The sequence below is a fragment of the Gossypium raimondii genome, chromosome 7, assembly GCF_025698545.1.
Source record: "Gossypium raimondii isolate GPD5lz chromosome 7, ASM2569854v1, whole genome shotgun sequence".
In the NCBI taxonomy this organism is placed as follows: Eukaryota; Viridiplantae; Streptophyta; class Magnoliopsida; order Malvales; family Malvaceae; genus Gossypium; species Gossypium raimondii.
In genome coordinates, this window is record NC_068571.1 from 46802755 (window position 1) to 46830399 (window position 27645).

At 30.8% G+C, this 27645-nt stretch overlaps 2 protein-coding genes across 14 annotated transcripts; one reads left to right on the forward strand and one right to left on the reverse strand.

The window, feature by feature from the left end:
- Positions 1-342: 342 nt before the first annotated feature.
- LOC105786999 (uncharacterized) lies at positions 343-3627 on the reverse strand. 13 transcript variants are annotated; one of them, XR_008197991.1, is made up of 6 exons: positions 2392-3627; positions 2010-2102; positions 1768-1925; positions 1523-1565; positions 1288-1411; positions 343-744 (listed from the first exon to the last, which is right to left on the reverse strand). XR_008197991.1 is itself a non-coding variant. In XM_012613473.2 (5 exons), exons 2-5 carry the CDS (start codon positions 2056-2058, stop codon positions 650-652), a joined length of 345 nt encoding a protein of 114 aa, XP_012468927.2. In that variant the 5' UTR covers positions 2059-2102; positions 2392-3622; the 3' UTR covers positions 343-649. The 13 variants fall into 13 exon arrangements, 5 of the variants coding, with proteins under 5 accessions (XP_012468927.2, XP_052489756.1, XP_052489757.1 ...); XR_008197990.1 differs by having other exon boundaries at positions 1487-1565; XR_008197989.1 differs by having other exon boundaries at positions 1288-1400; positions 1487-1565; positions 2392-3626.
- A 14231-nt stretch (positions 3628-17858) lies between these two features.
- Positions 17859-21907, forward strand: LOC105786953 (rhamnogalacturonan I rhamnosyltransferase 1). Its single transcript, XM_012613422.2, has 8 exons — positions 17859-18645; positions 18880-18947; positions 19053-19141; positions 19271-19436; positions 19586-19875; positions 19968-20172; positions 20267-20424; positions 20687-21907. Exons 1-8 carry the CDS (start codon positions 18393-18395, stop codon positions 20934-20936), a joined length of 1479 nt encoding a protein of 492 aa, XP_012468876.1. The 5' UTR covers positions 17859-18392; the 3' UTR covers positions 20937-21907.
- The last annotated feature ends 5738 nt before the right edge of the window (positions 21908-27645 follow it).

Consider the following 27645-nt stretch of genomic DNA (forward strand, 5'->3'; position numbering starts at 1 on the left):
TATATTATAATTAAAATATATAATTTAATAAAATTCTTAATAATTAATATTCTTATATGAATTTACTCAATTCATAATATAAAATCTGTTGAGAGGTTCAAATCTTATAATTACAAAAGAAATTGTGGAAAATTAAAAATATAAAACCAGTTTATTTATTAGTTGTGATTTTATATCGATTCAATTGAAATATAATACAAATGACAATCTAAAATAAATGTATTATTTTCAACCTAAAACATTAACTTGAAGCTTCAATTTTATTATGTCAATCAAACCTTCATTTTGTTCTTATATAAGTTATTAATAAATATAATTATTTTGGGATGTAACATAATCTAATAGATTATAAAACCTGTAGGCTTTATCATTATGTAGTTTTTGTATCAATACAATCATGAAATTTACAGACTACATCGTGGGAAGTTAGCCATATCAATGGTATCATCATCCCTGCCTCACTCACTTATCACCCCAGCACTGCTGGAAACAGTTCACATAGAAAGTACATGTTTTCCTAATCCCCCGACCCACCGTTTCATCGAGTCGCAATAATCAACTTCAAGCTGGATTTCTCTGCATGTTTGGATTAACAGGTGCAAGATCAGAGCTAAAGTACCTTCACCTTGACAAATTTCACTGTGTTCCATTAGCAAGATGTCCTTGGCGTGCTGAAATCATTCGCCCTGAGAATGTTGTATGCCAAAAACGACTTCTGCTTGCTCCTTTCGACTAACCCACATCCTGATACCAGCCAAAACAAAACTGTCGGTTTAGATTCGAACATCTATATTTGAAGAAATATGATGTATCTTTATTCTTCTCTAGACTGATAGCAAGACTTGTGATTATTTAGCATGGGTGCATATTAAAATGATGAAGATATCGGTATTAAATATCAACAGAATAATTATAAATTAATCACACTTTTTATAATCCATGACCACTAAAAGAGTTTTTTCAGATTAGAACTTTCCTAAATTTTTCTATTAGGTAGTATGTACAAATGTACAAGTTATATCAACTGCAAGGCACAATAAGCAATTAAGTCCAAACTTCTGCTCCCTTCTAAATCAAGATATGACTCGTCGTAGTACTTCAACCAGGCTAATTGGACAAATCACTTCGAATTACGTACAAGGCGGTAATTTCTACAGCACAATTTTAAAAGATCTTCACTCACTTCTAAGAAAGATACAGGACCGGGAGACAAAGCCATACGACAAAAAATGTAACTTTAAACATTGAGAACATGAATAACCAGAGAAAGATTTAAATAGTTCATACATTTGATAGGCCATTGATCTGTACAATTATGATTGTAATATCATCGGTTCGATTTTCAAGCTCCAACCAACGTTTATAGGAGTCTCCAGCAATTCAAACCTAAGTTGGGGTGCCTAAAGTCGAACTGGAAAATCACGAAAAGGAATACATCTAATGAATATTGACAAACTACTGAAAGAGAGTATGTGTTTGTTCTTACAATGAACAGGAGCTTAGGTGATAGTTGGTGCCTTACGAGTAACAGTTTGAGTTTGTCCTGATGCACTGCAAGTTGCATTCTGCTGGAAAAAAGGAAAAATCGAGTATAAGCACGCGCAAAGCACACAGAGCCATAACATACGTGCACACATGTAATGATTTGTTTCACTAAATCTAATATCAGGATTTAATACCGTTTACATTGACAAAAAGATGAGCAACAATTCTCAATTTCTTCTGTAAAAATAAAAGTAAGCGATTAGTTATGGCGACAAAACGTACCAAAGCAGTTGCGGTGCATGCAATGGATGAAGATTGTTTTCTACTTTTTCCTACACTAGGTTGTGATTGCAAGCCAAGTTCCCATGGCCTAATCCGAGTCGGAATTCTAACCAAGCCATAACGGCTACTGCATTCAATTCGTGACTCTAATCGATGTCCTGCCGAAAACCAATAGCAAATTTTATCATCATTAATCTAAGAAAAATTGAATGAATAATAAAATAAAGTTCCAAGAAAAATACCAGTAGATAATGAAGGCCACAAGGGGGCATTAACACTAGCAGCCAGCATTTTGCAAATAGCTACAACAAAGGCTATTCAAATAAGAACACACCCTGAAAAATATACGAAAGATTGCATTATTAGATAAAATTTCAACGTTTGAAACAATGAAACCCCATCAAAAGAAACTGAAAAACAAATTAACATGTAGGGATTAATAATTAACAACCCTATAGAGGCTAAAAGAACACAAAAGAAACTGAAATAAAAATGACCCAATTATTTTTTATGATTCTCAACAGCAAAAACAACCTCAATAGGCATAATTAAATCCAAATTAAAATAACATCCATGGAATTCAATACAACAGAAATTAAAGGAGAAACAAAAAGAACTTGGAACCTTGAAGAAGGTGTTGGGTAGGAGAAAACTGGAGAAAGCAAAGGAAGATGCCGACTTTAAGAAAGGGACGAGAAGAACTGGGAAATGGAAACCCCACGTCTAGGAAGAAGGAGAAGAACAGGGCTCAAATAAATGCCGTAAAATCCTGCCGACTTTGAAGGCTGTTATTTTTGTAGAGATGTGGCGTGTGGAGAACTATGAGAAACAGAGGGAGCAAATCGGCAGAGGCTAGAAGGGACAGAAGAGAAACAAAGGGGAAGGAAAGGGTCGGGTAGGGAGAGAGGGTAAAACAGAGAGTTGGGGAGGGAAGCCGGCGTAATACCTATTACTCGATTTAGGAAGGGATTAGAAAAGCAGAGAATTTGGGGATTAGGTCGGGATTGTACCTATTACAGCGAACCAAACGCCAGATTAGGGGCGTAATGTAATAGGCGAGTAATCGGTCAGTAATAGATTACCTAATACACTGAACCAAACACAGTGCAAGTGTTTTCCAATCACTTAACAAAATCAATTCTAAAACTAAAAAAAACATTAAATAAAGTTTAAAAAGATAGTAGAAAAAGAAAAACCAATCTCCTCACATCTAAAACAAAACAAAACAAAAAAAACCCTCTCAAAGTCTATAGAAGTTGAAGAGCCAAACCAAAAAATCCCCATCTTGAATAAATGAAAGAATACTGAAAACCTCAAATCAGGGACGCCAAAAGGGAGAACAGTGCCAAAACCTGCAATCAAGTTGTTGTGCGACAGCAATCCCACTCCCCACAGGCAAGAAACAAAACCAGACCAAGGAAGCAGAAGAAAAAGCAAAACAAACTTTTCTAAGTAGAGAAAATGTTGAGCTTCTTCCAGAAGCCGATAGATCTACTCCGACCCGTCCTCCATCCATAAGGTATTTTCTCCATAATCCTTACCTAACCTTGCCAATAGATTAGCGACAATATTCCCTTGTCTTCGAGTAAACACAAAATCACAATATTGAAAAAAATTTCTCATGTGTCTAATACTTTGAATAATGGGACCAATAGGAGAGAGATCAAGATAGTTAGACGATGCATTTTTAATCACGGTAAGAGAATCCCCTTCCACAACCACCTTATCAAGTCCCAAATCTCGAGCAAAAGCCATGGATTGAGGACTCTAATGAGAATAGTTCTATATACCAACTAATGTTTTTTATTTGAATTGAAGTCTAACTTGTTAGAATAAATAAAAGTAATGCATGATTGAAGCATGATACGTTGATCGATTCCAAATATGAAAAATCTCGTACAAGAAAATAATAAATATAGATAATTATATAATGGATGCGAGTGTTTCTAAAGAGACCTACAACATAACTGCTTATTAAAACTTCTAAAAGGATTCAAATACCTAAATATAAAAATAATGAAAATAAAGACAACGCAATAAGTTATGTTAATACGTGAAAATATAGAACCATGAAAATAGAAAGTTGTCGACAACGGTTTTACATGCAATTTTCTTATTGAAATAATGAAAAAAATGAGGATCTTAAAAACAATTTGTTGAGAATTATAGACATGAAATAAATTGGCCAAAATGGAAGACGCAATTTAAGTATAATTAAATTCGTAACGTTTCTAAACCAATAGTCTAATTCTAGCCTTTCATACCAATTTATAACTAAGTAATCCACAATCAAGCATGCGTATATAAATCAAATACATAATAACCTAAGTAAATAAATATCATATGAACTTATGTGTGTGATACCCAATTTTTGCTCGGCCCATATACCTTACAAAAACTAAATAAATAAAATTAAATACCAAATAAAATGTAAAGTCCAAACACAATCCAAATTACAAAATTTTAGCTCAACATGTCAACCTAATCCTAAACCCAGTTACAGAGGCCCGATACCTAGCCCAATAGCTATAAGGACCCAAACCACTAACCCTAAACCTATATCACCAAAAAATAAAACCAAACCCTAATAGCATTCAGCCCCAGCCAGCGCCGCAACCACCAGGCCTTTCCGCGTGTGTGTGCCAGCGGTTATCACCCTCCACGCACGCCACGCACATCTCCTCCAGTGCACCTGTAACAAACCACAAATCACGAACAGCAAATAATAGTAGAAATTACGACAAAAATGAAAAAAGAGTTTTCGAGAGTTTCTTTTTTCTGTCATTTTGGCTATATAAAGCCAAATTAAATTTGTAAAAGGGGTTACGAATATTATATCAAAAACTATTTAAAAAAAGAGAATCAAAGAGCAATTTGAAGGTTTTTTTTCCTTTTCTCTTCGAGTTTTCTTCTTTTATTTTTTTATCTTTGTTTTATACTTTTTTAAAAAATAATAATAAAAAGGAAAAAAAGCGATTTACCTGGTTTTGGGCGCCATTCGCGGTGGCTTCACGGTGGGCACGACGGCGGCGGCATGAGGGTGCTAGGGTCGAAACCCTAGCAGAGAACCCCATCCCCTCTGCTTTCCTCTTTAAAAAATGAAATAGAAATGTTTTTTAAGAATAATTTTGATTTTAATATTAAAGGAGAACGACACCGTTTTAATGAGGGAAGATCTGCGAGTTGACCCGACTCGTAGGCAGGGTCAGCGCGTTCTTGCCCTAATGGGTAATATACGCTATTAGTCCTCCTAATTTGTTTCATAGTTTCAATTCGTTTTTTTATTTCCTAAATTCGCCCCGTATTTTGATGTTGTCCCATTTTAACCCATTTCGCCGCGCAGCGTTTTGGATACAAGGGAATATTTCAATCTGACCCCCCTTGTAATCTATGTATTGCGTTTTAATCCCGCTCTTTATTTTAATTTCATTTGTTTCCTATTAATTTAGTTTTAATTGCGATTTAATCCTTTTTTTATATGTATGTTATTTTTCTAAAAAATTAATAAATTGGTTTGATATAATTATTATATTTACTACAATTATTGTTATTATTATTAATGATGTTATTCGTTTATATATTTACTTATTTTATATATACATTATTTTATTATATATGTATTATTGTTTTAAGCTTTTAAAATTTTATATATTATTACCCTTTTTTATGATATACCGTTATTAATATTTATTGTATTTTTTATACTACAATATATTTTCTCAAAATTTACTCATTACATATTTTAGATTTGTATAAATATTTTTTACGTAATACTATTATATAATAATATTATATATGTATACATATTTCATATTAAATTATTTTCATTATACATACATACATACATAATCTATTGTTAGTTTCAGATTATTATATAGATATTTTATCTCTTTCAAATATTTTAACATCTTTAATTTATTTCAACTTATTTCAATATTGTTAATTTATTTAAATTTATTTAAATATTTTAATTTATATATATTATATTTGTTTCTTGAATTATATTTAAATTTGTATATTTCGTTAGTGTTTATGTAAAATTGCTTGATTTTAATTAGTTTCCTCTTATTAGCCAATGTGGGTATTTACATGAGATTATTGTTGCTATGTGTATTACTTGCTTGTATATATCTACCGCTCATTTGATTAATGTGTGATTTATTTACAAGTTACCCTTTCGCGTTGCATATTATCATTTAATCACCTTACATTTTTCATTCAAGGATTTATAAAATAAAGCAATACTCGGTATCTTAGATTTTCAAAGAAAATTGTGCCCTAACTTACTGGGCTTCAATTTTCCTCGTTGAATTTAAGTACCCGGGTATCTTTTTTCAATCCAAATGTAAAAATTTCAAATCAAAGCTTATCTCGAGAATTCGAAATGTTATATCCTAACTCACTGGGTCCGACATTTTGTTATCTCGAGATGAGATTTTTGATAAAAGCAAATTCGTGTGTTGTCATAGGAACTTCAAAGAATCGTGCCCTAACTTACGGGGTTTCGATTTCTTCACTGAAGCAAGATGACTAAATTTTTTAGTTTTCAAAATAAAAAATTTCAATAAAGATTTTAAAAGGGGAATCGCTTTTTAACCATTTTCGACATTCGACCTCAAGACGTTAAATAATCAATTAGGTACTAATTTTAGGCATTACGAGGGTGCTAACCCTTCCTTGTATGTAATTGACTCCCGAACTCATTTTTCTGAAATTCGTAGACCAAAATCGTTTTCAAGGTGATCCGATCACACTTCAATAAAGGATCGGTTGCGACTCCAATTTTCATTTTTAAGTCGATAACTAAATTTTTGTTTTTCAAAAAGTGGTTTCAACAATGTGATCAAAACATCAAACAAGTTGATTCTTCAAGAACTAATCAACAAATTTAGCTTCTCCTTGATTAACTCCGATTTGATCTGGTTCTTAATCTAAACAATTATTTTATACAATCCATCAATACAAAAAATTTTCATATTATGCCATGACATGAATGAACTTATATAATCTCATTTTTGATACCCTAAAATTTTATATTTTATTCAATTTAGTCCCTAAATTCAAAATACCCATAACTTTCAATTTTAACCTCAATTTAAAATTCAACTTCACATACATTCATCAGAACCCTCTACTTTCTATTTCTATCGAAATTTCACAACAATTTTATGTATTATTCACTTTAATCTCTATGTGCAAAACTAACAATTAAACATTACAATCTAGTCCTTTTCACCACCCCAAACTTAAAATCTATCAATTTTAAGCCTAATTCTTCAAAAATTCAACAATGACAACTTTCAAAAACTTGAATAATTTTATAAATTGGTATATAAGCTAACCAAATCAAGCTCCCATGACCTCAAAAACATAAAAAAAATACAAGAAAAGACTTAAATTTGCTTACCTATTAGATGGTTGAATGTTTGAGTTTCAAAAATGACTTTTCTAAGGTTTTTATGCTTGGATGGGTAAAAGAAAATGAATGAGGAATATCCCATTTTCACATGTCTTATATACTTTGAATAATCTTTAATTAACCTAAATTAATTAAGTTAATCTAACTTAATTAACATAATAAGCATTTAAATTTCAATAGTAGAGAAAACCATCATCAAGAATTATCTTGTAACAGCCCGTTTTCAGTGAAATCAGAATAGTGGTTTCGGGACCACAAATTTGAAGTTGAAAATTTTTTTTTAATATTATTTTATGGTCTATATCATGATAATATGGTGGTATAAAAATTTCTTTAATAAATTTTACTATTTGTATGCTCAATTTTTGAAAAAGGACTAAATCACGTAAAGTGTGAAAGTTGTGTTCTATTAGCTAAAGGTGTTAAATAGCTATAGAAATTTAAATTGGAGGTCCTTATATGGTAATTAGACCATTAAATGAGTTATTGGGTGTGCATGACTTGGTATATGAGTAATTTTTAAAGTTAGGTAAGGGTAAAATGGTAAAAATATAATTAATGATAAAAATAAATAAAAGAAAAGCCAAAAAGCTATCATCTTCTTCTATTTTTCATGCCATAGCCGAATTCACCATAGGAGAAGGGAAGAAATTTTTTCTCAAGCTTTTTCTTTGCATGTAAGTGCTATTTCATCCCGTTTTTGTTGATTTTTATGTTTTCGGAACTGTTGTAGCTTCATCTAGCTAAATAGAGGACTAAATTGCAATATGGTTTAAAGTATAGGGTTTTTCCATGAGAGCATATTAGTTGTTCTTGAAGTTTAATGGAAGAAAATGAACCCATGTTGTTAAATAAACAACTTTTGTTAAGTGAGTTTTGATGAAATTGTTAGTTAGGGTTTAAATTGAGAAATGTGAAAAATTTGTGATAAATGCGTGAATTCATGTAATATATGGCCTGATATGAGCATATATAATTTTTGGATAGGCTTGGATGTAGTGAAATTTCATGAATTTCATTTTTTTACGAGCCTAGGGACTAAATTGTAAAAAGGTTAAATGTTTAGGGGCAAAATGGTAATTTTTCCATAACATGAAATTGGATTGAATTGAATAGAATAAATATTAAATTAGTTAAATTTGATTATATATAGAACAAGAAAAGCCACGTTCGAAATTAGATCGAGGCAAAGATAAAGTAATGGATTGATCGGTCGATTGTCTCTGTGTAAATTTGAGGTAAGTTTGTATGTTTAATAAGAATTAAATTATATGTGTTTAAATGCTCAATTGATATAATTGTGATGATATGACACCACGAAAATTCTCGACGAGGTATCGGCAATGTATGGATCCTGGTTGAACCTTAGGAATAGATAGGATACAAATGACATGTCATTAAGGGTTACCGTGTTTTGGGTGTTGGTCTCGTACGTCTTACCGGTGGTTGAGTTTTTGGTATGTGTTGCGATTACTTTACAGCTTGTATGAGTAACACTGTGTAGCTACGTCTTGACTGACAGCTTGTGTGAGCAGACCAATGATGGCTCGAGAGTGAGCATCTATATGAGATATGGGATAGAGGTGATTTTGACCACGTATTAGCACTTAGTGTGTGAGATACTTGAGTATCTGATAGTATTCCAAATGGTTTAACAGGCACAGATGATGATACGAGGTTATAAGAGTTGATACGAACCAGTATAGGTATTCGTGTAAAATACGAAAAGTAATTCATAGTTGATGTATTCATATATGACTAACATGATTGTGATTATGTATTAGGCTTTGGGCCAATTGAAATTTACCTATGTTTTAATTATGCTTATCTAAATTGTGGATGAATGGTAAGTTGTATTTATTAGCCATACGAACTTACTAAGCTTAATTGCTTACTCTGTTTTAAGTTCCGTGTTTTATAATGATTCGAAAGCTCGCTCAGTTTGGAAGTTGTCGGAGATCGTGTCGCACTATCAAACTCTCATTCCGGTATTTTGTACTTTGTATATTTTGGTTAAATGGCATGTATAGGTGTTTTGGCTAATGTGACCTATATGTCTTGTTGTGTTTTGGCCATTTGAGATGGCTTGTAAGGTGGTCACATATTTTGATATGTATATATGTTCAAATGACCCTTTGATATGTGATGTATGGTCGTTATATGAATGCCTTGCTTGTGAAATTGTGTTTGGCATTAATTGGTTGAAATGAAGATGGTTATGTATGCTAAGTTTTAGGCACAATGTCTTATATATGTAATTGATCATTTAGGTAACCTTTGAAGTATGTTTGGTATGTTTTAAAGTGATCAAATGAATGTGTTTATGGATATCATGTTATGGTGTGAATGTACATGTTATAAACTTAATATTGGTTTGATTTGAGTGCCTATTTATGCCATGGTTTTATATATTTTGATGTGTATAGGTTGTCACCAATTTGGGTGAGAAATATGGCTTGGAAAATGGCCTATTTTTGTCCACACGAGAAGAGACACGAGTGTGTGTCTCAGCCGTATGTGACACATGGCCAGGTGACACACGGCCAGGTGACACGACCGTGTGTCCCCTATAATTTCCTTAGAAAGCAAGTTAGTAGCTTCACACGGCCTAGCACACGGGTGTGTGGCTTGGCTATGTGGCACAAGTCAGTATACCATCTAGTTTTCACACGGCCTGGCACACGGGCGTGTGAGGCCATTTCGAAGGGTACACGGCCTGGCACACGGGCATGTGGTTTGGCCGTGTGACCCAAGTCAGTGAGTTACACAAGGTCAGACACGAGCTAGGACACGACCATGTGATCCCTTTTCGAATGCCCACACGGCCTGGCCACACAGGCGTGTGTCCTCTACACTTTAAAAATTTTCAATGTTTTTCTAAAAAAATTTTGAATACTCGGTTTAGTCCTGAACCACTTTTAATGTTTATTTGGAGCCTTGAGGGCTCGTAACAGGGACTCTATTAATGTGTTTGAATGGATTTTGATTTGAATGATAATTGATTATGAAATGTATGATTGTTTAAGTCATAAGTCCGTAATGTTTCGTAACCCTGTTCTGGTGTCGGATACGAGTTAGGGTGTTACATATCTCCTAATGAAAAATGGTTTATTCACCAATTTAAAAATTTATATAATTACAATTTAAGTCCCTAAACATGTGGTCAATTAAAAATCTATAGCAATTAGAATTTTATAATTTAGTCCCTGTACCCTAATTAAGTAATTAATAGACAGAATTGATGGGCCAAGCATAAATATTCTTTTATACCAGCTCCGTAAATATTCGTATTTAATATTTATGAACTCGGTTTATAGAAATAGTGTTCTGAAACCACCTTTTTCAGCATCACTAAAAATCGGGATGTTATAAAATGTATGTTGTAATATCCCGTTTTTCAATTGTGTCAAAATAGTGATTTTGATACCACGATTCTAATATGTGTTATCATGTTTTAATATTTAGTTAATTTTATGGAATTTTATTAGGGTTATACTAAATTTTGGTAAAGAAATTTTAAGGTTTAATTAGTTAATTGAATAAAAAGGATTAAATTGTGAAAGATGCAAAATTTAGTAATTAATGAATTATATTGACTTGATAGTTTAATTAATGATGTGGAGGGGACTTATGAAGTAATTTGTCAATAAAGTTCAGTGATGGACGGTTTAAGGCTTGAAAATATGTTAAAATGCATGTTTAATTTTGAGGGCAATTTTGTAGTTGAGTTAATATAGTTTAATAATTAAAACAAAATAGAGTATCATCTTCCCTAAAGGGTTCTTCCACCAAAAATAGAAAAGAAATTCACCATTTTTGTGCTAGCAAGGTTCGGTTAAAGTTCCCTTTTGCATGTGAGTTCAATTTAAGCTTACCTCTTGTAATTTTTATGTTTTTGGGAATGTTGTAACTAGGTGCAACTAACCCATAGCTTCTTTTTTGAAACTGTTAAGATTTTTGAAATGTACCATGGATGAATTCTTAGTATTATGAGATTAGATGATGAATTAGAGTTATTAGTTGTTGGTTATGTGTAAATTATAAAGTGATTTTTGTTAGTTTTTGAGCAAATGATTAAACTGATGAAATGTTAGAAGTGATAGGGAATTTTAGTGAATTTAGAATAAATGTGGGTTGAATATGGTAGGGTAAAAATATGGCTAGCATGTTATGTTATAAAGTTTTGTTAGTTTTGGTATTTTGAGGGTAGGGACTAAATTGTGATAAATGTAAAAGTTTAGTGAAAATGTATAATTAATAAAAATTTAAGGGTTTTATACATTAAATTGAGTATTAAATGTATGTGAGTTTAATAAAATGTATTTAATTACTATATAGATCAAGGCACAAGTCATAAAGACAATAAACGATGAAAGATAAAAATTATGAAGTAGTCACTGCGTTTGAATCGGGAGTGGATCGTAGGTAAAATCATAGTGCTTTGTTTTAGAATTGTAATTTATTTGTGTATTAGATTGCTAATTTCTAGTTAATTGATTTATATATATATGTAGTTATTTTGGTTATTTATATAACCATGTGAATTGCAAGTATTTATGTATATACTTCGGTATCCCTATTTGCACATCTGTGCCCCTATTTTGCATCTATGATGCCTCTGAAAATGGAGTAACTATTGAGTATGTGAATCGAGTACTAATGATTTAGAATAAATGTTATGGAGTACTACGAACTAGTTACATACTTGTATGAAAGGTTTATTTATGGATTGTTACATGGAATAGGTATAATCCTATTATGATAAATTTCTAGAGAAGATGCCCATTTCAATTTGGTTGATTGTGAAAACAAAAGTACCATGTATTTGAAAATTAGGATGAGCATGTTATAACTTTAATTTTTTTTATTTTAATTAAGTTAAGTCAAGTAAATGTTATAATATGATCTTACTAAGCTATTTAAGCTTATTTGTTTCTTTCATGTTATTTTGTAGTTATCAGTAGCGGACTGATTGGACGAATCGATTGAAAAGCTCACACTATCCAATCATTTTGGTAGCTTTTCATCTCTTTTTGGGTTGTGGCATGTGTATATAGGTTTTGTTTGTAAGTTGTTAATGTTAATGGTAATAGATGATTAAGAAGATTGGTTAGCTTTTTTGAGTATGTTTTGTAATGTTGGAATATGAAATCTTACGTATAAACGGTAGTCTTGATGTTTATTTGGTAAACTTTGTAGCATGTTTAAAATGTAATAATAAATGGTTAGTTTTGGGAGTTTAAATTGGAGATTGATATTAGACAAAGTCTTTTTAGGCTATTTGAATATTTAGTTATGAATTGAGGTGCCTATGAATGGCACATTGGTTAGAAGCTTTAGGTTGATTGTTTTGACATGTTTTAAGAGTGTATTAAAAGTGTTTTGATCATAGGAATGTATGTGTTATTGGTGTACCTTGTTGGGCAAGATTTGGTATTGAATTGGCTTGTATTAGGGGTTAAATGGTGAGTACACGGGCTATCACACAGTCGTGTGTCACACACTGACACCCCACACGATCGTGTATGCTTTTATTATTTTAGGTGCAGGTTTCACATGGTCTAAGACACGATTTGAGACACGGCCATGTGTCTCGAGTCAATGGGATATACGGGATAGCACACGGCCTACGACATGATCGTGTGAGCCAAGTTAGTGAGTTACACAGTTAGACACATGGACTAGGATACGACCATGTGTCCCTACTTCGAATGCTCACCCGATCTGAGCTATGTCACACAGCCTGACCACACGGCCGTGTGACCCCTGCTTTTCAAATTTGTCTAAAATTTTTTGTTTTGTTTTGATTTAATCCTAGATTGTTCCTGAATTGCTTTTTAGGGCCTCGAAGCTCGATTTAAAGTCCATAAATGTATTTTTACCATGAATTGAATTATTTATTGTATGTTTATACATTATTTGAATATTTGTTCCAAAATTTCGTGATATGACTTGTTTTGCTTAGTAACTCTTTGTAACTCTAGTTTGATAACGATGTCGGATTAGGGGTGTTACATATGTAATACATCAAAATGAAGCTTTGATTGGGTGATAAATATATTATTTTAACAATTTAATTGGCATGAGTTCAAATCTCACAATATAATTTATTTTAATTACAGAAAGACATTTTTGTGATTCTCCTAATCGAGTTGGTGCCCAGTTGACTGGTGACACCAACTCAATCAAGAGGTTAAATGATAGTATATATATACAATTGATGTAGGTAATGAAGTATGCATAATAAAATTAAAATGTAAATATGATATTATATATAATTGATGGAGATGATAAAATTTGCATAATAAAATTAAAATGTATAAAAATATAAAAATAAAACTTTAGTTGAATGATAAATTAAAAGTTTTATTAGCGCAATTGACATGGATTGAATCACATCATATGTAATTTTTATTTGTTTTTAAATAAAAAACTAAACTAACCTCAAGGAATATTACTTATTTTAATTATCGAAAAGCATTTTCGTAATTTCCTAACCGAGTTGGTGCTTGTTTGACTCGTAACACTAACTCAATTAGAAGTTTAATTAATAGTATAAAACATAAATATATAAAATTTAGAACACATATACAAGTTATTAAAGTTTCAAAATAAATAAATAAATTGTTTTAGTTTAAATAGTAAATAAAAAATTTTATATACATGGTGTCCTTGGTCCAAATCTTGGTAAAATTATATATATGTCTTTTTTAATATTTATGATTTTTAATATTGCTTAAAATTTTGGATGTTAATATTATTGAATAGTTTTAGTATTAGGGATTAAATTGATAGATTTTAAACTAGAAATGGAAAAGGATTAAATTCTAGAGCAAATTGTAAATTTTGAGTAATAGGGACTAAATTGTGAAAATTCAAAATTTAGGAGTTTAGTTGAAAATAGGGAGCTAAATTTAGCTTAAAGTGAAATTAGTATAAAAATATAGGATTAAATGTGAAGAATAAAAATTAGTCTCGATTTAGGGACTAAATTGGAATTTAATGTTGAGTAAAAATTGAAATATTCAATGTGAAATTGAATTGTGTTGTATCTATGTGTTTTAATTGTTTTAATTTCGTAGCTAACGTCGTACCGAAATCCTTGACTAAAAAGGGAAAGGATAAAATCGACGTCGAATAGCTCAGAATCCACGATTTGTATTTCTATAATCCGAACCTAGTTGTTAATTGTTATATTTTGATTTAATGCATATGGTAAGTGGTTGAGGTGAGTATTTTGGCACTTTGATAGTGAATTGAAATTATAGTTGATTGAAATGGATTGAATTGGTATATACATTATGAATGTATTGATTATTTGAATTGAAATGAGTATATATATTTAAATGTGATAACGTGCATATATGAGATTTGGATATTGTATGTATTTGTAATTGAATTGAAACCCTATTAACTGTTTCAGGCTAAGTTGGATATAGATGGCATGCCATAGGATAGGAAGAGTTCAGGAAATTCTTCGACTTCGAGTCGATGAGGCACTGGGTGCCGATTTGCTTCGGTTTAACTAATGAGACACTTGGTGTAAATTTATATACCGCTGAGCGTAGTTATTATTTTGGATTTATCCGATGAGGCACTAGGTGTCAAACTAGTGTGTTGGTTGGATCCGTGTATCCGTCCAAGTCTGAGTCGTGTTAATAGGGGTAATTTAATAATAAAGTTCTATAATCGATATTGAATGGTATGGTATGTGAAATGGAAATGAGATGGTGAATTGAAATATGAAAAATGAGATATATTGTGATTAAATGAAATACATGAGTTATGTACTCATGAATTGAATATGGAATAGATAATGTCATTGTATAAACAAATATGGATTGATATGTGAAAAGCTATTTATATATCAAGTAATGTGAATTGAGATATTTGTTAAACAAATCAAATATGATAGCATGTGAAAATCGAGTATGGTATGAAACGACATAGTAATATACATGAATTTGAAATGATGGTATATGGTAATTTTAAGCTCAAACAATAGTATGTTTGTATAATTCAAATTATGCATTCTTGTATTATTATGTCTTTAAATGTTTAGATTATAGAAATATCACTGAGTTTTACTCAGCGTATGATTTTATTTTCCGTACGCAAGTTAGATATTTCTCTTTTGATCGCCGACTTAGCATCCAACAATGATCTCAATCTCAAATGTGGTGATTTTTACCTTTTTGTGATGCCATGTACCTAGGATGTCTTAAATTGATAGTTATTTTGTGAATGGTTTGTAATAGAGTTATAAGTATAATGTTGGGTTGAGCATATATTTGTGTTTGGAGCCATAATTTGGCCTGTTGTTTTGAACCAATGCTTGTTAGGTGTATCTGAATTTAAGTTGATGTTTTAGGCAGTTATAATCTAGAATAAAATGATTGATTTTGGCATGTTTAAAATTTTGATTTGAATGATACATGGATGAAATGTTTTGATGATATAACTTGCGGTACTAATGAGGGTACATTGGTTAGGCACCTAGGACTATTGTTTTGACATGTTTTGAGTATATTTGATTGTGTTTTGAACAGGTTAAATGATTGGTTTTTGAGTTGTTTAATGCTCAAACAAGTAGGAATTCGTAAACTTGTTGTTTAAGGTACATTTTAGGTCCACACGGGTGTGTGACTTGGCCGTGTGAGACACATGGCTAGGCGACACAGTCATGTGTTGTCTGATGAGTGCTTAGGGAACAAGTCAGCTAGCACATGGCTTGACACACGGGCATGTGGCTTGGCCGTGTGACCTAAGTCAGAGAGTTACATGAGCATAGACACAGGCTGGGACACGGCCGTGTGTCCCTATTTCGAGAGTTACACGGCCTGAGACATGGGCGTGTGTCTCAGCCATGTGACCTCTGTAGTTGAATTTTTTTAACTTGTTCCTTAAATTTTCAAATGTTCCCGATTTAGTCCCGAATCGTTTCTAAAGTGATTCTAAGGCCTCGAGGGCTTGAATAAGGGACGATATGCATGCTTAATGATGGATTATGTTGTGATTATTGAAATATTTTGAAATAAGTGATTTAGGTAATGTTTATTCGGTAATGCTCCAAAACCCTATTCTGGCGACGGATATGGCTTAAGGGTGTTACAGGTATGATATTTCAAATATTTTTATATGTGAAATATTTCAATTAATTATTTCAAATATCATTATGTTTATATGAGAAATATTTCAAATAATAATTTCAAATACACATGCAAAAATATATAATACTAAAATTTACTATAGTCATGATATGGATTGAAAAATAAACATTACACATATAAAAAATTATATTTACTAAAAATAATAATATTTGCAATAATTATTTGATTTAATAAATAAAAGAGTTATTAATTAAAAGATGAATTAAAATAAAAAAAGCTTGAAACAACATTAAATAAAAAATACATATTAAAATGTTTATAAGGGAATTGAATCTAGGACTCAATTGAAATCACAATTATCTAATCATCTAACCAAAAGAGGCAATGCATTAAAAATATTAATTAAAAATAAAAAAGTTTGAAAAACATGAAATAAAAAAATACAAATCTAAGTAGGAGAATTGAACCCAAAATTTAAGGACAAAAGCACTAACATTTAATTATTTGATCAAAAAGCTAAAAACTAAATTATTGGACGCCTTTTCAATTCTCTCTCCAAAATTGCTTATTCTTATAAATATAAAAAGGACTAAAATCATAAATATTAAAAAAGTCCACATATATATAATTTAACCTTCAAATCTCATTATGGATAAATTTTATTGAGTTATAAAAATATAAAAGAAAAAACACTCACATAATCATATAAGTTATTTTGTAAATACAATAGTTTGTTAATGATTTTCTAATTGAATTGAGACCGGTTAATGGGTGACACAAATTCAATAAAAAATTTAATAAATATCTATATTATTTACAATAATTTTATAATATAAATTTTATTAAATTTGATAAATTTATAATATACAACATAATAAACATGTAACAATCATGCCCAATACTTTTTTAATCTTCAACAAAAGCAAAATTATTGGTGGAGTAATGCTTTTCACAGTTTTTTTCTAAATACCTTTAAAAGAGTTATATTTAAAAGCTTTCAGTGAAATCATTAGTATTTTTTATTAAATTTTGTTAACTTGACATAGTAATTAAATTATTCTCGTATAACGTAAAATTTAATTGATAAAAATAAACAAGTTAAGTTAACAAATTTTAAAAGGATCTCTCAATAATAATAATGATAATTGGTTTAAGATTTTCAAATTGAAAAAGTAAGAGAATTAAATTTTAACTTTTAAAATATAAGAATTAGATATCAAATTTTGTTAAAGTATAAATATTATAACCCACAATCTCTTTCCAACCCATGAATAAAAAGATAATATATTTAGCCTACTCAAACATATATATCTTTAAATTGGTAATAATATTTATTCTAATTGAGTTAAGACTTAGTCTATAATTTTAATTTTAATTTATTATCGGGTTATAAGTTGTTGTAATATAAAGTAAAAAAAAAGGAGTTGGTAATTTAAAAATGAATATTTTTTCAAATTATTTTTCTAAAATTAAAAGAATTAATACCCCGAACCGTTTAGCCAACTACTTGGCGTTATATTCTCGGTTCTAAATCTGTTTGTGAATGTATATTTCCTTTTCTTTTTTTTCTTTTTTCTTTTTAAATTATTCTCTCTCATGTTCTCTTTGAAGGCAGGCACGGGTTTCAACGGCCACTCCACGACAATTCCTCGCTGGAAAAGTCATTGAATCGGCTAAAGGATTTCTTTTTCCTTTTTAATTTTTTTAAAAAAAAATCTATTTGAAAAATTTGTTTATTTTTAGATTGGAATTTATTAATTTGTTGAGTTGATGAGGAGGAAATTGGATCTCTTCGATTGTATATTCTTGGATTCTTTTTTTGCATCTTCGGAAGTTAATCGGATCTCGAACATTCTGCTGTGTTTTATTTTCGGAAAATAAGAAGAAAAGAAAGAGAATTTTGTTTTTTTTTGAAAATATTTTTTTGGAGGTAGTTAATTGGTTGTAAATTTTTCTGAAAATCGAGCTACATTGATCGTACTTGAAAGGAAGAAAACGGTGGCGTATTTCTGTGGGGGGTGGGGGATGTGGGATGGCGGAGATTGAAGCTGGAAATATGCAGTGTTGAAGGGAAAGGGAGAAAAGGAGGGATAAGAATGGGGGTAATGAAAGGTGGAGGAGGGGAAAGAGTTGAAAAGTTGAAGTACTCCAGAATGAAGCTGTGGATGATACGCGCCACCACCTCGGTGTTGCTTTGGACTTGCGTTGTACAATTAATGGCGGTAGGTGAGACGTGGGGACCACGCGTCCTTAAAGGCTGGCCTTCCTGTTTCACTCACCAGGATTCTTCCTTCTCCGTCATTGAAGACAAAGTCCTCTCCGTTCCCGCTCGTGTTCTTCCTCCCAAAAGTAAAGCTTTACCTCTCGTAATATTCTATATTCTTGGGAAACTTGGCAAAACCTGTTAATTTTTGTCTAAATTCTTATTTGAGGAGAAAAAGAGCAATTATAAATGTCAGATTGAAGTGCATTTCTTTTCTATATATATATATATATATATATATATGAAATTGATGCTCCCCAATTTTTTCGTTATAGAATTTGGATACGAAATTGACATGATCTTTTCTTTGTTGACGATAGGGGTATATAAGAACAATGGTTACTTGATGGTTTCATGTAATGGAGGTCTCAATCAAATGCGAGCAGCAGTGAGTGCTTTAGCAATTTTTTTTAAGCTCTTAATGAGTTATTTGTTGTATAATCCATATGGAAAATGATGCTATTTTTAATTCATTTTGGGGTTTGCTTGACAGATTTGTGATATGGTTACCATTGCAAGATATTTGAATGTCACACTTATAGTTCCAGAACTGGATAAAACGTCCTTCTGGGCCGATCCCAGGTGCATTAACTAAGCTTTGCTCACATCTATAGATATGGAAAGGGTAGTCTAAAATAAGTTCTGGTATTTTTTTGAACTGGGATTATTTTTCCTACATATCTCTAAATGTAGTTTTAATCAATATGGCAGTGAATTTCAAGATATATTTGATGTGGATCATTTCATTACATCACTGAGAGATGAGGTTCGTATATTGAAGGAGTTGCCTCCTAGGCTTAAGAGGAGAGTTGAAACGGGAACGGTGTATTCCATGCCTCCAATTAGCTGGTCTGATATATCGTACTACCGTAACCAGGTCAATTCTTTGTCATTACCAGGTCCTTTATGCACCTAGAGCTTTTATAGACTACTAAGAATTTAACTTAGTTTCTTATGCTTTCTCAGTTCTCCTTTCTTCGAGGGACTCCTTTTAAATTAGCATGTTTTGGTCTCTATTTCATGCAGATTCTTCCTCTGATACGGAAATATAAAGTTTTACATTTGAATAGAACTGATACTCGACTTGCCAACAATGGGCAGCCTTTAGATATTCAGAAGCTGCGATGTCGTGTAAATTTTAGTGCTTTGAGATTCACTTCTCAGATAGAGGACTTAGGTAAACGAGTTATTAAGCTTCTGAGGCAAAATGGCCCTTTTATTGTCCTTCATCTTAGATACGAAATGGACATGTTAGCATTTTCGGGCTGTACCCAAGGTTGCAACAATGAGGAGGTGGAGGAGTTGACAAGAATGAGGTGAGCTTTATTTACTTCTTTAACAAATAAATGATCCATGAGCTGAATTTTGAAATTTTAATCTCTGTCTCATAACACAATCAATTTGGCAGATATGCTTATCCCTGGTGGAAAGAAAAAATAATAAATTCAGACTTGAAAAGGAAAGATGGTTTGTGCCCTTTGACGCCTGAGGAAACTGTGCTTATATTGAGGGCGCTGGACATTGAAAATAGTTATCAAATCTATATTGCAGCGGGTGAAATATATGGTGGAAATCGGAGAATGGCAAGTCTTGCCTCAGCTTATCCAAAATTGGTAAGTAGGTAGAAGTTCTGCAAACTAGATGTAATAGTAATGTTTACAATTGTTTATCCCGTATCAATGATTGGCCCTTTGTTTATTAAAACAGGTTAGAAAGGAGACTTTATTGGAGCCATCAGACCTTGGGTTTTTTCAAAATCATTCATCCCAGATGGCAGCATTAGATTATCTTGTTTCGTTGGAGAGTGATATTTTTATTCCTACGTATGACGGAAACATGGCTAAGGTTGTTGAAGGCCATCGCAGGTACTGTTATACTGGTAGATTGTCTCTTAATATGTTCGGAAGACTTTCTTCTTTCTCCACCAACTTTTCTATAGATTTAGAGATCAGATATTATTTGTATTTCAATGGTTGCACCATGAACCTAGGAATTTTACAACTACCCGTTTTTGAAAGTGCCTCTCATAATGTTTCTTTCCAAGTGCTTTTCATTTTTTTTTTTTTTTTGCATAGTTAGAGCTATTCTTCATAAATGTAACCACTGTAGTTTTGAATGGTCATTCAGATTTCTGGGGTACAAGCAGACAATATTATTGGACCGAAGGCTTTTGGTTGATCTGATAGACCAGTACAATAGTGGATCCCTAAGTTGGAATGAGTTCTCAAATGCCGTGAAAGAATCTCACAAATATCGCAAGGGGCAACCAACACAAAGATCGGTGATCCCCGACAGGCCTAAAGAAGAGGATTACTTCTATGCCAACCCAGAAGAATGCTTGAAACCATCATCATATGGTCAAGTGAGTAGCATGTGATCTTTCTATCTGGGGATTGTGACGATTATTGGTGTTTTTCCTTTTTCTAGCGTGCTAGGCATCATACCTGAAACCTTAAGGTAGTTTCTCTGCACAAGTATGACTACAATGAAGGTTTTTCTTCCAAAGATACAAATCTGGAGATGATTAGGGTAGAACTTGAAGAAAGCCTGAGAGGATCTGGTGAAGCTGCTAGAGGACGCAATTTTTAATATATGCAAATAACAAGAAGCATGTATAGGAGAGCTGCCCTGTCATTATAGGGCAATATCAGATCAAAATGTGTTGTACACGAGGGATGCAAGTATAAATTTCGAGACTCGATTGGAAGGTTAATCCCTTACCTTTTCGTCTTTCATTTTTTGTCATTTCTTTTTAGATTGCTTTACAATCTAGTTAGTATTCTAGCACATATACATTCTAGAATTCGTCATGCACACCCTACATGGACACCGTTGTATTTCTTTTCTAGTATGGCCACATCAATGCAGGGAATGGTTGAAAGCATCGAATATAAACTTGAATACACTTTTATCGTGTAAATTAAAATGATTGGCACTTGAAGTTTTGGGTCAAGTAACCTGGTTTTGCCTTTCATCTGGGAAAAAGTATGGACCCCTTTCTCATCAATGAGGCTATTTGTCAATTTAGCTTTGCCCCATTATTGAGGTTGCTGGACTTTGCTTTTTTTTTTTGTGTGTGTGTGTGTGTGGGTGTTCCTTAGTTAAATCTCATGTTAGAAAGTGAAAGTCTAGCCAATCAAAAGATAGTTAAACATGTCCCTTTTGCATTATTGGGGGAGTTTTGGTACTTTTGATTTACTATGTTCCATTTGTGTCAATGATCAGTGGTCCATTCCGTGTAAGTTCTGCAATTTGTGTATTTGTATCGTGTATTATTTGATGAATGGAAAACATGGCAGAAATTATTGTGTTAAAATGGGAAAAACGAGAATGAGAGTTGTGTGTTAAGCATGTTGTGTTAATTGTTTTTAAGTGTAAACATTGATATGGGAGATTGTTGTCATATGACTGCAAATTGCGACTGCCTTTCTTACCTTAAAACTCTTTGGTTTTTGTTCTGTTTTTGTAGTATTAGTTTTGATGCTAATATGAGGCCGATTTTGTTAAAAAATCATGTGAAAAAAATTTATTTATATAAAAAAAGATATTTTAGTTAAAATGAAAAAATTGAAGTTTGAGATTGTTTGTGAATTTATTTTGAGTTTATTGATTTTAAATATAAACGACCTTGGGATATCAATAAAAATAAATATATAATCTTTCTTATGTTTTTTTTTTTCTATTTGTATGTACTTATGAATTGTTGAAGTCATGAATATTATAATATTTCATAATATTTTTTTGTTTTTTAAAAGCATATAATTGATTATTTAATTGTAAATTGAATTTTCAAAATATAATTTTTAATATAAATATATATTTCTAGTTAGGTATTATAAAGATGATATTTATAAGAATATAATATTTTTACTTAACAAATTATATAGAATTTTATAATAGTAATTATAAATTTTGATATTAATTATTTAATTTTATATTTTAATTAGGGTGAGAGATAAGGTTGTTTGGGATCAAATTTAAGCTCTCATACCTCACAATTTAATACTTTTACTATAAGGCTAAGATTTTGTTAGCTATAATTTTTTTTATAAATTGTTTATTGTCGCTTTTATCTATGACTTAACATATGAATAAATTTTTATTTAAAAATGTAACTTAATCATATTATATTATAAAGTATAATTCTATTTTGGTATTATAAAAATTATGGTACTTAATCAATAATTTGTTCCTATGTTATCAATCAAGTACTGTTATAGCATCTTTACTAAAATTTTGTTTGTTGTTGTTACTAATTTACTACTATTCATAAATAATTTATTATTATATCATTTATCATATATTACTATTTTATAATTATATTTTTAATAATAAAGAGTATCATATGTTATTAATAAACTTTATAGAATTAATTATTTGAGAAGTTTGGACTCGATTATTCAATTTGATATTAACTTAAAGATTTGGTTACAAAGAATTGAACTAGTGATTTTATTATAAAATATTTTCTATCTTAACAACATGCAATATAATGATTTAATATTTGTGAGTTGACTTGCAAAATTGATATAATTTTAAACTTAAAAGTTATGAAATTAGTAAATTTTTAAAAACCTATTAATAGTTTATATAAATTTTAACATTTTAATGATGGAAATTTATAATTATGGTCTTATCTATCATAATGTATTACTTTGTTATGAATTGCTAACTACTATGTTATTCATTATTTATCAAAATATTATCAACATGTAATTGCAATCTTTCTAATTATGTGTTAATATAATCATCATTTACTAAATATTTTATCAATTTAAAGCTCAATCTCATTATATTGTTCTTTTTTTTTTTGAAAAAATATAAAATTTTTGGTTGCAAATTCTTGTGCTCTCTTATTGATCCAAACTTACATTTATTTCTCACGTAGAATGATCAAGTTGTATGTAACCAAAAAGAGTATGAGAGTATTATTGGGAGCTTGAGGTATGCAACTAATTGCATCCAATCTGACATTACTTATGATGTAAGGGTGCTAGCTAGATTTACAAGTAATCCACACTTAGAACAATAGGACGCAATTAATCATGTGATGAGATATTTAACAAGGATTCTAAGCTAAGGTATATTTTATCAAAATCATCATGTTGCATTTGAAGGATACTGTAACATCCTTAAAACCCTTGAATTGAGAATAGTGTTATTTTAGGAATATATATGATCAAATTTTGGAAGTAAATAAAATAAAATTTAATAGTGTTAGTAAAGAAGGTAGATGTACACTAGAGGGAATTGAAAAGACTCATGTATTGAGAAAAATAAATCCGGGATATAGACTAAATCGTGAGTGAAATGTGTTGGGAAAAAGTGTGAAAATTGAAATAATAAATAATTGAATTGAAGGGAGAAAGATGAAGGATTAGAAATGTAATTATACCAAAAGTGTGTAGTGAATCAAAGATGGAATTGTAGAGAAAATTCAATGGCAAAATGGTCATTTTCATAAAAATATTTATGAGAAACATCTCATAAATTGATGGTGAAATTTGAGCCCTTGGATGAAATTGAAATTTGAGAAAGAATGGTGGCCATTAGATGAAAATGATGATGTCAAGTATGGATAATTGGAAAGTAACTTAATGATTCATACATTATCTTCAGAAAAACAAAACATTAGATGCTCATATATCAAAGGTTTAATAAGTTAGAGATTGTCAAGTATACAGACTTCGATTTTAATGGAATATGGATGCAAAATTGTCACTAAGGTGCAAACTGTGATAACAAATTGCAATAATTTATTCCAATAACAACAAGAGCATATCAAAGTCAAAATACATAGACTTTAAAATCTATGTTGTTAAAGTCAGAGTTTAGAGTGGTTAGGTGTCTATAAAGCATATTAGGACAAATTCCATAATTATGATCTGCTTACTAAGGGACTACCACCCAAGGTTTTTATGAGCACATTGTTTATATGGTTGTAATGTCATTTCAAGCTATTTGGTTTTAGTGGGAGTTTGTAATTTTAAATGCTTTCCTGTTATAGACATATTTTCAGTCATTTCTGTAACAATCTGATTCTCAGTTGTAGCGAAAATTACAGTTTCATGACCCCAATTTCATAAACTGAGTACGTAAATATTAAATAAATATATTTACAAAGTTATATTATAGATGAATTGAAAATTTGATTGTCAATTCAGCCAAAATTGTGGTTAATTAAGACCCATAGACTAACTTGTAAAGTCAAATCGTTATATATTTTTAATTAGAAAATGAATTAGGGACTAAAATTGTAATTAATGAAGGTTCAAAACAACAATTAGACCGTGCTTAAGTATGAAGTAGTAGACGGTAGTGTTGTTAATTGATTAATTAAACAAATTAAGATTAATTAAGGTAAAACATGATTAAATTAAGTTAATTATCAAATTAATCCAACTATAAAAAGAAAAGTAAGTGGAAGGAGAGATGAGATATCATATTCTCCAAATTTTAAGTATATAAGAAGGGTTGACGCCATTTTAGGGATTTTCAAGCTTTTAGCTCCAATTGCAAGTAAGTTCCTAGCCATTTTTCTTTAATTTTCATAGATTTTTTTATCTTGGAATCTTGATTAAACTAACATAAGGATTAATTAGTGAAGTTTTGATGAGATTTCATTGTTGAGGATTGAAAGTTTTAGGTGTTAAATTGATAGAAATTAATCTTAGTTTAAGAAAAGACTAAATTATAAAGGTTAATTGATAGTTTTGCACATTAGGGACTAAATTGAATAAAATATAAAATTAACATGAAATTCAAATAGGAATAAGGAATAGAGGGTTCCTAATGAGTAATTGTGAAATTGGATTTCATATGAAGCTTTGGATTGAAAGTTATGTTTGTCATAGGTTTAGGGACTAAATTGAATAAATTGTAAAATATGCGTGATTTTGTGATTAGTTATAATTTAAATGGGATTTAATAATATTATATTTTTTATGATTTTATTTAGCTAATGTTGACACGGAACCATTGAGAGGGAAAAGGAAAATCGAAAATCGACAACGAATAGCTCAAAATTTTGGTTTGTATTTCTAGATTTGGGAACCATTATTTTTTCTATTTTTTCATGTAATTTATGCATTATATGGAGTTGAGGTAAGTCATTTATGGTTATTTGATTTGAATTGTTATAGTTGAGATTGATTATCGAGACAAGGACTAAACTGAATAAAATAGAAATTTCTTTATTCAATTGGAAATTGATGAATTGCATAAAATTGAGTTATAACATGTTGAATATGTGATGAATTGATGAAATTTATGATTATTTAGATATGATAAAGTATGATTCGAATTATTTATAATGAATAAAAAATTTGGTTACCCTATTAGTTGTTCGAGCTGAGTCAGATATAGTTGGCATGCCATAGGGTCAGACTAATGATTGAAAACCATTGTTTCCAGACAATCTGGGATGGTAGATCGTTCTTAGAGCCATCATTTTCAGGCAATCCGGGGTGACAAATTTTATAGTTGAGTAAACCATTGTTGCTGGACAAACCGGGGTGACGAATCCATGTATCCATTCTAAGTCCATGTTGGTTAATAGGGTTATAAATGAATGAAATTGCTTAAATGATATGTGAAGTGGTTTATAAATTGAAATGCATTGTACAAAATGAATTGAATGCGATTAAGAGGGCTAATAGAGTCGAAAATAGCCAAAAATCATGTATGATTTTGAATATGTATATGCAATGTTTTTGTTATTCTAATAATTGGTGAGTTGTTAAAGAAGGAAATAAAATGGTACCTTTAATGTTGAATAACACAATTAGTATTGCTTTGGTACTTACTTGATGATTGTAGCATGTAATGAACTTAATCAAGCTAAATAGTAATGGTACCTATGACATTAGTAGATGTAAGTTTAGTATAAGCACGATTATATGAAATTGAAAGAGTTTGACATAAAATGGTATGAGCTTGGGTTAGAAATTAAATATGTGCATTTGCATAAGCTTGTTATATTGTCTTGAATCATAGACTTACCACTGAGCGTATTTGCTTAGCGTACGGTTTGTTTTTCTCCGTGCATAGGTAAAGTAGATCTAGATAGTTCGAGTAGTTGATCCAGTATCCAACAATCTATTCCCGACCCATTTGTATATCTTTGTTTTGTTATAGTATAACATATACCTAGTTGAGTCACTTTTGTCACCATACTATACTTATGTCAAATTTTGAGTAAAAGTTGATATATCCAATTGGTCACTTGGATGCAATAAGTGAACCAGTTAATAAAATAGTTTGAAATGTATTAAATGTAAATAATTTTGATGAATTTGGTATGGTTGTAATGGACATAGGTGAAGTATATTAGATAACCAACTTGTAAGTGTTAAGGCTTTAGTATATTATTAAATAAGGTAATGTAATTCATGATTTGTGTGTTGAAGTTGGCATAGGTTAGTTGGACATTGAGATGAATGTGTATATTTATTGGATGGAAAGAAACTGCAGGTTAAGGATATTTAAAAATTGCAGAAATAGTATGTGATGTCGCAATGTCAATTGAGTGTCGTCGCGACGAGATCAAGGCTCTAGGCCACGGTGTAATGTCGAACTTGGTTGTTGTGACAAGGTTAAAGCAGTATGTCGCATCGCAATGAAGACAAGGAACTCCTTATGTTGCAATGTCAAGCTGAAGTTTTTTCAATTTTACAATTTAGTCATAATTCGACTTCAGGTTAGCATTAGAACTTTCGTAAGCTCATTTAAGGCCCGAGGATAATTATGTCATATCTTGTGTTTATATTATTTGTATTTTTATGTTAATTGGTATTAATTGAATATAATTTAACTGTAATTGCTTAGGCAATGAGTGTGACACCTCGTATCTTGAGCCTTGAGATCGGGTTGAGTATAGGGTGTTACAATTTCATTTTATGAATATTAAGATTATTCTTTGTAGAAATAAGGTTTATATGATTTATTCACACTTTGATTTTGGTAAAATTTGATCTCACTAAGGTTTAAGGAGGACCAATTGGAAATAAACATGTTTAGATCACATTGCATTTAATTTCCATGCTACACATCCATACTTAATCTATGTCATTTGGTTATGTTAATGT

What these genes read in the sequence shown, in the direction of transcription:
- LOC105786999 (XM_052633796.1), bottom strand. Translation starts at nt 2,058, where the DNA reads ATGCTGGCTGCTAGTGTTAATGCCCCCTTGTGGCCTTCATTATCTACT. An exon ending in CATGCACCGCAACTGCTTTG is followed by an intron (nt 1,569 to 1,767) that starts GTACGTTTTGTC and finishes CCTTTTTTCCAG; the next exon opens with CAGAATGCAACTTGCAGTGC. An exon ending in ACAAACTCAAACTGTTACTC is followed by an intron (nt 745 to 1,522) that starts GTAAGGCACCAA and finishes GGCTGGTATCAG; the next exon opens with GATGTGGGTTAGTCGAAAGG.
- LOC105786953 (XM_012613422.2), top strand. Translation starts at nt 18,393, where the DNA reads ATGGGGGTAATGAAAGGTGGAGGAGGGGAAAGAGTTGAAAAGTTGAAG. An exon ending in TCAATCAAATGCGAGCAGCA is followed by an intron (nt 18,948 to 19,052) that starts GTGAGTGCTTTA and finishes TTTGCTTGACAG; the next exon opens with ATTTGTGATATGGTTACCAT. An exon ending in GTTGTTGAAGGCCATCGCAG is followed by an intron (nt 20,425 to 20,686) that starts GTACTGTTATAC and finishes ATGGTCATTCAG; the next exon opens with ATTTCTGGGGTACAAGCAGA.